Below are 9,754 nucleotides of genomic sequence, written 5' to 3' on the forward strand. Positions count from 1 at the left end.
CGCTGAACCAGTCTGCTCGTGGAAGTGCGCGAAGATTAAAAAAAAATTTGTTCTTTTTATAAACGATCGTTTATTTCAACTTGTACTTTTTAATTACAATAGCAAGAAGTTACTCGAGAGTCAAAATTTGAATTGATTAAAAACTCACTTCTTTCACTTTTGATCTTTGATTCCTGCCTAGATCCAGGGTCCCCTCCCCTAGGTTTTGTCTTCCTGAGTAAGTGGAGGTAGGAGCATTGCCTCTCACAGAAGACCATACCTACATGTGCGGCGATGGAGAAGGGAATAGTATAAAAGAGAAACAGCAAACTTCCTAAAAAAGTTCACATAGTCGTCAAAGATAAGATATAGAGAAATCATATCGAGAAATTCGGACTCTTAATTTATGCGGCACATAATAGATAATCTAAGGTTACAGCTCAAGTTCTAGGAAAGTCTACACGAAAGTTGCCGGGATAAAATACCAAGAGATTACATTAAAAAATTTGAACTATTAATTTGGCATCATAATAAATAATTTGAAGCCAGTTCATAGAAAACTGTTTGTCTTCTGAGCCATTTCCTCTCCTTATCTAGCTGCTTTCGGTGAATAATTAGACAATTTTCAATCTACGTATATAGTCGGTCAGTTTAAATTTCGTTCATAGTTTATGCCGAATGTTTCCAGATACAATCATTGAAACCAACTTCACGCAATTATACTAAGAGCAAATTCAAGCGACAGCGTAACAATGCATAAAAATCAGCAATTTATTTATCGCGTTATAATATTTAACAAAATTTAATCTTTCAAATTTTTCTATATGAATAAAAATTATTAATACATTAAATATAATTATTTACAAATATTGGATTAGAAATTTAGAATTTATTATAAAAATATAGAAACTTTTGTACAATTTGTCATTTTGAAGTATGTAAGCGATTTCGCGCATTTATTAAGAAATATACGTAACATTAAATTGTCTAATTGTTATAAAAGTATTTTTTGTCAATTAAAAGCTTTTATTAAATATGTTTGCGGAATCTCTGTCCGAATATTTAGAAACTGTAACAGAATATATATTTGATAATGATAAACTGGTGAGTATTCTTTTAAATTTCTCGATTTCTCATAATACAACTTTCAAATTTACGTTACACTAATCGCTTACAATATTATTTTATAAAAATGACTTTTAAATTGTCTTAAGTGCATAAAATGACTATAGGTAACCTATAAATGGTTAAGCAAAGAACTGGAAGTTCACGTCAATGTAGCAAAACAAATTCTATGGGAATTTTGGCAAAGATACAAAAAGGAGAAAGATTTTAATTGCACTTTTTTGCTAATCGGAATTTTGCATGATGGTGGTATGCGAGTTGAAATTGTCAGAGAAAAAGATCTATTAACAGCAAAAGAAAAATATAGTAAAATTATTTCCGAGCATATTTATAGCCTTCAAAAAGTTCTTCCTGAGATACAACTGCTTGGGTTAACTGAAAATGGAGATATTAAATTCAGTGCCATTAAATGTATTCAGAACAATGATCGTAATGATGAAGAGATGCATATGTTCCGTTGGGGTATCATGTCAAGAGAAGTTGAATCTGTTCCTCAAGAAAAAACACAATCAATATCTGAACCAGTCAAAGAAAAAAAGATACTGAGCCCAGAAGAGAAGCAAATTGCTAAAAAGAAAAATGCTGACAGAAAAGGTTTTGATAGTTTGTTTGGGAAAGTCAATAATAAACAAAAAAGTCCACCTGTATCGTCTAATACAGAAACAATGGGAGTGGATGCTTCTAGTCATACAAAAGAAATATCTAAAAATATTGGTGTTGGAAAAAAGAAAAATATAAAAAAGGGAGAATCAAGTGGATTTTTTCAACCAAATAAGAATCATACAAAAACTACAGATTTTTCAGATAAAAATAAAAGTTCAAATTCTTTAGATAAAGACAAAAGCACAAATTCCTTATCAGAAAAAATTGTAGAAGAGAAAGTTATTTCAAAAAGTAATTCTAAACAAAAGCAGAATGTAAGAGGGAAAAAACGTAATCGTAGCAAAGACACCAAGAATACTGTTAAAAAGAGAAAACGTATTACAATTCAGAGTGATTCTAGTGGTTCAGAATCTTCTGATAATGAACAAGGATCAGAACTAGATTTACCATCTTCGCCTGAAAATCCTCCTGCTTTTGTAAAGAAATGTTCTGTTTCTCCACCACAAGTTAAACTTGAAAATGGAAAACGTAAGGTTTTAAAAACAGTAGATAAAACATTTGAAGAAGATGGTTTTCTTGTCACAAAAAAGGTACATGTTTATGAAAGTTGTTCTGAAGAAGAACCAGAAATTGTAGAAGCAAAAAACCAAAAGAAGATAGTGGCACCTGAATCACTTTCAGAAATCAAAAGAAAGAAAAACACTAAACAAACTACATTGATGAATTTCTTTAAAAAGTCATAGCATACTTTATTATATTGCATGTTTTATAATTATTATACTTAGAATACTTACTTTAGGTTATTAGGATATTAACTAGAGTAAAATAATATTTTATGATTCTGTTATGATATACAGAATACAAATAAAATTTTATATTTTATAAATCATTAATATAAAATTTATTAAACGAAAGGAGTTTGAATTTTATCTTGAAATTATAATTATCTTCTAAGTCAGATGAAATAGATATACGTTCTCTTATTAAGCACTGTTATCAGATATGTTATCAAAGAGATGCCAAGTGCATGTTACACCCTAAGTATGAGTAATGCTATATTGGTTGTTGAAATATAAGGTCTCTAAATAACAATTTAACACAATGATTATTTATTTAAATTTAATTGGGTTGTGTTTCTCATTGATAATACAAAGTTCTATATGTGATATATGTTCAACATGTTCGTGTACAATCCTAAGTAAGCAAAATTATTTCAATTTGGTGAGATATAATTTAAAAACAAATTCTTTAAAATTATTTATTGATTACATATATTAATTATTAATAAATTTAGCTAATAATATGTACTTTATTTATTACAGTGAATAAAGAACAGGAAATTAACTGTCATGGAAAATATTTAGGAAATAATGACATGTTTAATTTTGATTTGTTAACATTAGACAATTATCAAGTACTGAACAAACTTGTTTTATCTAAAAACAATATAGTTAATTTACCTACAAATCTATTGAAGAAGTTACAATCTTTAAGAAGTTTAGATTTATCTGAAAATATTATAAAAGAAATATATACAACAATGTTTATAGACTTGAACAATCTCGAAGATCTAAACCTTTCTAAAAATGCATTAAGAATTTTTGATTATTCGTTGTTGGAAGTACTTCCTGCATTGTTATCATTAGACCTTAGTTATAATCATATAAATTCAATAGAATATTTAATGAACAAAACTACAACAAAGATTAATACACTCGATCTTTCTCATAACAATATATCCAGTTTATCTAAAATATTTCTAGAATCATTAATAAATTTACAATATTTAGATCTGTCATTTAATAGAATCCATTCTTTAGAAGATTGTAGTCTAACAGTTTTAAATTCTTTGAAAGCAATTCATATAAATAACAATTTTATTGTTACACTAAATATGCAAGCATTACCAAAGACATTGATTGAATTACATTCTGGATATAATCAAATTTCGGAAATACTATACAATTTGGATTATATTGAAGTATTAAATCTACAGCACAACAATATTTCTGAATTACATGCAAACATAATAACAGATAATTTACAACATCTGAATATTAGTGGAAATATGTTATCAAGTTTTCCAAATGTTATATCTGAAAATTTGAAAGTGTTAGACATATCTAACAATAAATTAACTTATATTCCTGAAGTAATATCTATTAAAAATTTCCCATTACTGTTCCAATTTGATGTTAGCCAAAACCCTATTGAAAATTTGACAATTAGCTCTGATTTAAAGTTAAATTCATTTATTGCAAGTAAAATGAGTATGTTGAAAGCTATTGATGAAGGTACATTAGCAAATTTGAGACCACCATCGAATGGTTGCATTCATCTTACTATATCCAATAACGAAATGTTGTCTTTTATTCATAAAGATGCTTTGAGACACATGACTCTCTGTTCAGTAAGTTTCAAGCTACTATTTTAGAATATTGTCCAAATAAGTTTAAGTTACCTAAGTAAATAATTTTTTGTTATTAGTTAGATTTGAGTAATAATCAACTTTCCTATGTCGCAAAAGAGCTGGTTGTACGTAACAATAATTCTATGATATATAGTGTTAATCTACAAAGAAATCCATTTAAATGTAATTGTACACTACAATGGATGTTAAGTGATTTGGTTCCACAACTTTATTCCATCCAGCCCCATCTTTTAGATGATTTAAGGTATATAACCCATAAAATTATTATTAGAAATCATTTTAATGCTTTGAATTAAAATGACGAAAAATAGTATACTAATTATTTTATTGTGTTTCTTTACATTACATAAGGTGTGCTTCGCCTTCAGAAATATCAAACATAAGAATGGTACATTGGTACGGATGGAAAGACAAAATTTTTTGTGTTGATACATCAGTTTTTAAAGAAAATCTTGCAATGAATGTTGCCAATGTAATGTCTAATGAAGTAGTACATTTTGATTCTAGTACTGGTTTGCTAGTTGTTGTAGGAATAGCTACAACTGTATTAACACTTTTAATAGTAGGAGGCATTCTATGGACACAAAAAATAGCCATAAGAAGAAGGAGAATCAATAGGAAATTTTAAAGTTTATCATTATTTAGTGTATAAATTTATTTGTCTTGTATATTTTTAACACATTTCTTTTTTAATTAATAAAATTTTCTTAAATTTTCAATATATTGATATTATACTCAAGATGTACTTTTATTTTCAAAGTGACTTATGTAATAACATATAAATTATATTATCTCTTAAATTGATTAAAGTTAAATAATGAATGGAAATAAATTTATTTTCTGAATTAATTTATACTTCAAGAATTATCATTCATCTGAATACTAAACATTGTATAAGACTGACAAAGTTATTAGTGAACACACAATCAAATGTTAATATTCACACAAAAATTAAATTTGTTGATAAAATGATTTTCAATTAAATGGTTTTCAATTAAATTTAAATGTTATTGAAAAAAAATGAATAAATAAAATGTTATCTTGAACATATAATGTGTGTATAAATACATGTATAAGAATATATATATATAATAGTATATTTATCAAAACATTAAAATAAATATATATTTCTAATTCACACATATAAATACATTAGTATTCGTATAATTGTATATATTTTTTTTATACAAAAACAGCCCATTTTCGATGAAAATAGTTAACTAAGACTATCTAAACATTTCCTAAAAATACCCTACGTATTGGAAGGATTTAAGGTCTTATTTAGTTATTCACAAATTTCAAGTGCATGACAGACACTTAACTAAATTTAAATCATGATATTTCGATGATCTCAAACATTGCATCACTTCCAATATTGCAATCTTAATATATGTTTTAATAAAATATTCTCATAGAAGATTGATCCGCATTAATTATGAGCTAAATTGTGTTTGTAAATAAATTGTTTGATCACAATAAAGATTAATAACTTATCCTGATACATTAATCTATCTTTTTTTTTATTTGTTAAGATGGACAATTTTTAAAATGTAATCATCGCTTTGGACGTAAAGTGAGCTTTGCAATTTGTCTTTATATATCGTCTATTTGCCAGTGACTAGACGTCACTTGGACTGGAGGATTTTCCCTCAATTCATTTAAAAAATTACATATATTTTTGTAATATCGAGGTTGACACCATGTTTCATTGTGTGTACCTCCTGAAATCGAAAGTATTTTTTTACACGGACTTTTACAGTTCTTGTAAAGTTCTTGCATCATACGTGGAGGCACTAACGTATCCGCTAAACCAGAAATAAATAATGTAGGTACCGTTACTGACCGCACTTTGAGGATGGACAGATACTACAATACAAAATGACTCAACTAGAAATGATCAACTGAAAGAAACTAACTTATAAGAGAAATTATCTTACCTTATTTTTATATAAAAAAAGGGGTAAATATTGTAAACATCTCAATCCAAAAAGTAGTGCAGCTATATCAGGAATGCTAGTAAAAGTGTTCTCAAGAATAAGACACCAAATTCTTTGTGAATTTTCTGGCTTTGTAGCTAAATTGACAGCTACAGCACCACCTATAGAAATATTAGAGCATATTAAACACACACTATAAAACTCATAAAAATGACTCATTTAAAAAATATAAGTACCTAATGATCTACCAAATACGATTATTTCATTAGTATTTATATCAGTTCTACTAGATAAATAATCAATTCCTGCACGAGCATCCATGTATAAACCTTCTTCAGATGGTGATCCTTGTGATAAACCATAGCCTCTATACTCCAACATTAAAATGTTACATTGGATAGTATGGTATAATCCAACTGCATTTTTTAGTCTGAAATATAGTTCTAGAATTATTATCTCATATTACAAAATAAAATTATATGATAAAGTGGCAAAAGTCACTGACCTATGTCCTACATTACCAGCATTTCCATGAAGAAATAACAAAGTAGGCACCTTTTTTATTCTATCCTCTGGTTGAGAAATAAAAAACATGTGTAACATGGTACCATCCCCTGATCTAGTATAAATGCTTTGATAAGGTAAATTAAATATCGAAGGTGCAGGAACATATATCCGAGAATTAGCTGGTGACTCTGGACGATAAACAAGTTGATCTTCTCTATGATACAATATACCTACAATATATATTGATTAAGATACACACCTACCATTGTTAGAAACATAAAAATTTGATAGAAGACATTAATAGATATACCTGTAGTGGCAAAACAAAGTAGAAAGAAAGCAGAAATCCCACCGTACAACCAATATAGAAGGAAACAGGCAAGTATATAAGTTCCAGAGAAAGCCCAACATTTAATAGCTATACTCCCTAATAAACGGATAGGTTTGCTTCGAGCAAGTCTCATACAAAATGACATGATTGTTACGTAGTATTTTCAAAAAAATGACTAATAATCATCTAAATCACTCTTATATTCAGTAAGTGTACAACATTGCACATCTTGACTTGATCATACTGCTTCACTGAGTCAAATATTCCAGTTATCATTGAAGACTTTATAACCTAAAATTCGTATCAAAATTTTATTTTATAAATGTGATCCATTTCATAAAAACTTTGGATTTGTATTGATAAATAAATGCATTTCGCTTTTCAAAGAAATTTATTAGATCAGAGATTACATAGTATAAAATGAAATAATTTCAATTTTTGAAGAATTATGAAACATGGATTAAAGTAAATATTGCTGTTACATGCTCAAATATAAATCGATAAAATAGTATAAATACTGAAATATAAATAATAAATTTTTTATAATAAGCGATGTACTTCATAGCGTAATTTCATGTTGGACAAAGATACGTTCATACACAAACACAAAACAAATTGGCGGCGCGATCATAGTGTTACATTTAGAAGATAGTATTGCGAGTTTATCACGTGTCATCGTGAATGTCCAATGCTGTATTCTGATTTCTGATTACTGTTAACCGATTCTATATGTATATCTAATACTACCTTACGTCTTTATACTCAAGACGAGTCTCACTGTTCGCGTAGAGTTCTTCGTTTATTTACGATTAGAAATTTAAGTGTTATTTTAAAATTACTTATAAATAATGGAGAAAATACTAGTCGAGCCTCGGGATGGAACCGTAGTGTCATGTTTGTCTAACCTTCTTCAAACGAGTGCTGAAGAAGCACTTACTATTGGTGATACATTTAAAGTCGGACTATCAGGTGATATACTTCTCACATAAACACTATAAATACAAAAATGATAAAAACAGATTATTAATCATGTCCATTGAGTGTTCCATCCTTATAAGATATATTTTAAAGAAAATCTGAAAGTAATATCTGCATTTAAAATACGTACATTTATAGGTTATACATGCTGTAAAAAATTATGCAATTGACGAGATTTTATATTTATTTCTTTTTTCATTTGATTCCAATTTAAGCGAGCAGGTTATTGTTCTTACAATCTTTACAATTCAGATCTTACAATCTATCTTTTTTCATTTTTTTATTTCCAATATTTAATTTATACCTCTTACATATACCATTTATACCTCTTACAAGAACAGAAGCTATTTTTTTACATTAAAATATTAAACTAATAATAAAATTTTGAAATTATTTGTCAGGGGGGTCTTTGGTACAATTATTGGTTGACAGTTTACCTAATGTTACAACTGATTGGAGTAAATGGTATTTCTTCTTCTGTGATGAAAGAGTTGTTCCTTTCGATAGCAATGATTCTACTTATGGAGTATATAAATCAAAGTTGATTGGAAAAATACCAATAACTGAAGAACAATTTATAAAAATTAATCCTGATCTGTCTGGTAAAATAATGTCTTTCAATCTATAATCTCTTTCTTCTTTTTTTTCCCATAAAATAGCAGTTATATAATTACATTATTATACTTATAGCCGAAGATGTTGCAAAAGATTACATTAAGAAGATGTCTGTATTTTTCCCTCCTGACCGTGTTCCATGTTTTGATGTGCTTCTTTTGGGATTGGGTCTAGATGGACATATATGCTCTCTTTTCCCTGGTCACAAACTTTTAAACGAAGCAAGCTTGTGGGTTTGTCCTATTAATGATTCTCCTAAGCCACCTCTATCTCGTATTACTCTCACTCTTCCTGTGATAAATAATGCAAAAAGATGCATATTTGCTATTACCGGATATGGTAAAGCTGGAATTGTTAAGGTGATTATTTCATTGAAGGTTAAAGGAAACTAATTTTTAAGTTATAATTCATGTAAAATATTTTTATTCTTAATATTTAATATCTAACAGCGAGTTTTGCAAGATAGAGAAAATTTGCCAGCTGCTCGTGTTCAACCCCACAATGGAGAATTGTATTGGGTCCTAGATGAAGATGCTGCAAAATTTCTAGAAACAGCCTAAACCACATTCCATTAAATTGACTATGACATTCCATGTTAATATCTTGTCCTAATGCTCAGCAAATTTTTTGAGCTTACTTTTATATACGTATGTGCATCTTACTTAAGATACCTAATAATAGAAAAGTAACTAAATGACATTTTTTGTAATTTATTGCTCAAAGATTGATATTTGTTTATTGTGATGTTAATATCATTTGAAATATATTAGGTTCTGTTACATATTTTAATATTAGTTTCCAATATTTTATTTTTTCATTTCAATTTGTAAACATTTAATTATAATGGGTATAAAATATAATAAGGTAAAGCATTTTTATACCACATTACTCATTCATTATTATTATCATCAAACTGCGATTTATGCTTATTATATCATCTTAATAAATTTAGAAAATCATATAAAACAAAAGTGGCTTAAAAAATTTTTAAGTAGCAAATATTTTGGATGCTGAAATAAGACAGTATACGTTTCAAAAACGTACAAATATTTAGCAATATTTATTTTTATCTAGATATAATAAATATAAAAAATTAAAATATTATGTAATTACAAATATATTTAACATTACGTAATTCGATTTATCATAAATTATGTTTTTCATAAAAATAAATAATGTCAAGAAATCCAAGCAAAAATACAAATATTTACTAAATAAAACATTAAAATAAAATCCTTATGGTAAAAA

The 9,754-nt window shown here is 27.5% G+C and overlaps 4 protein-coding genes across 5 annotated transcripts; 3 read left to right on the top strand and 1 right to left on the bottom strand.

Moving 5' to 3' along the window:
- The first annotated feature begins 825 nt into the window (after positions 1 to 825).
- On the top strand, positions 826 to 2,804 carry LOC100749133 (DNA polymerase delta subunit 3). Its single transcript, XM_012388988.3, has 2 exons — positions 826 to 1,083; positions 1,212 to 2,804. Exons 1-2 carry the CDS (start codon positions 1,015 to 1,017, stop codon positions 2,448 to 2,450), a joined length of 1,308 nt encoding a protein of 435 aa, XP_012244411.1. The 5' UTR covers positions 826 to 1,014; the 3' UTR covers positions 2,451 to 2,804.
- LOC105681139 (protein artichoke) lies at positions 2,543 to 5,083 on the top strand. The gene is made up of 4 exons (XM_012388987.3): positions 2,543 to 2,905; positions 3,030 to 4,117; positions 4,195 to 4,382; positions 4,490 to 5,083. The coding sequence occupies exons 1-4, from the start codon at positions 2,809 to 2,811 to the stop codon at positions 4,764 to 4,766; spliced, it is 1,650 nt and encodes a 549-aa protein (XP_012244410.1). The 5' UTR covers positions 2,543 to 2,808; the 3' UTR covers positions 4,767 to 5,083.
- A 271-nt stretch (positions 5,084 to 5,354) lies between these two features.
- Positions 5,355 to 7,789, bottom strand: LOC100749450 (protein ABHD13). 2 transcript variants are annotated; one of them, XM_012388991.3, is made up of 6 exons: positions 7,661 to 7,789; positions 6,893 to 7,204; positions 6,581 to 6,812; positions 6,312 to 6,505; positions 6,076 to 6,236; positions 5,355 to 6,004 (listed from the first exon to the last, which is right to left on the bottom strand). In XM_012388991.3, the coding sequence occupies exons 2-6, from the start codon at positions 7,056 to 7,058 to the stop codon at positions 5,732 to 5,734; spliced, it is 1,026 nt and encodes a 341-aa protein (XP_012244414.1). In that variant the 5' UTR covers positions 7,059 to 7,204; positions 7,661 to 7,789; the 3' UTR covers positions 5,355 to 5,731. The 2 variants fall into 2 exon arrangements, with proteins under 2 accessions (XP_012244414.1, XP_012244412.1); XM_012388989.3 differs by lacking the exon at positions 7,661 to 7,789 and adding an exon at positions 7,472 to 7,590.
- Positions 7,572 to 9,285, top strand: LOC100749568 (6-phosphogluconolactonase). Its single transcript, XM_003491582.2, has 4 exons — positions 7,572 to 7,882; positions 8,293 to 8,493; positions 8,582 to 8,865; positions 8,956 to 9,285. Exons 1-4 carry the CDS (start codon positions 7,762 to 7,764, stop codon positions 9,064 to 9,066), a joined length of 717 nt encoding a protein of 238 aa, XP_003491630.1. The 5' UTR covers positions 7,572 to 7,761; the 3' UTR covers positions 9,067 to 9,285.
- Positions 9,286 to 9,754: the final 469 nt, after the last annotated feature.

The sequence above is a fragment of the Bombus impatiens genome, unplaced genomic scaffold (genome assembly GCF_000188095.3).
Source record: "Bombus impatiens unplaced genomic scaffold, BIMP_2.2 scf_0582, whole genome shotgun sequence".
Lineage (NCBI taxonomy): Eukaryota > Metazoa > Arthropoda > Insecta > Hymenoptera > Apidae > Bombus > Bombus impatiens.

Coding starts and splice junctions, on each gene's coding strand:
- LOC100749133 (XM_012388988.3), top strand. CDS start 1,015: ATGTTTGCGGAATCTCTGTCCGAATATTTAGAAACTGTAACAGAATAT. Junction 1,084..1,211: donor TATTTGATAATGATAAACTG/GTGAGTATTCTT, acceptor AAATGACTATAG/GTAACCTATAAATGGTTAAG.
- LOC105681139 (XM_012388987.3), top strand. CDS start 2,809: ATGATTATTTATTTAAATTTAATTGGGTTGTGTTTCTCATTGATAATA. Junction 4,118..4,194: donor GACACATGACTCTCTGTTCA/GTAAGTTTCAAG, acceptor TTTTGTTATTAG/TTAGATTTGAGTAATAATCA. Junction 4,383..4,489: donor CATCTTTTAGATGATTTAAG/GTATATAACCCA, acceptor ACATTACATAAG/GTGTGCTTCGCCTTCAGAAA.
- LOC100749450 (XM_012388991.3), bottom strand. CDS start 7,058: ATGTCATTTTGTATGAGACTTGCTCGAAGCAAACCTATCCGTTTATTA. Junction 6,813..6,892: donor ACTTTGTTTTGCCACTACAG/GTATATCTATTA, acceptor TATATATTGTAG/GTATATTGTATCATAGAGAA. Junction 6,005..6,075: donor TTTTTTTATATAAAAATAAG/GTAAGATAATTT, acceptor TTTGTATTGTAG/TATCTGTCCATCCTCAAAGT.
- LOC100749568 (XM_003491582.2), top strand. CDS start 7,762: ATGGAGAAAATACTAGTCGAGCCTCGGGATGGAACCGTAGTGTCATGT. Junction 7,883..8,292: donor ATTTAAAGTCGGACTATCAG/GTGATATACTTC, acceptor ATTATTTGTCAG/GGGGGTCTTTGGTACAATTA. Junction 8,494..8,581: donor AATTAATCCTGATCTGTCTG/GTAAAATAATGT, acceptor TTATACTTATAG/CCGAAGATGTTGCAAAAGAT.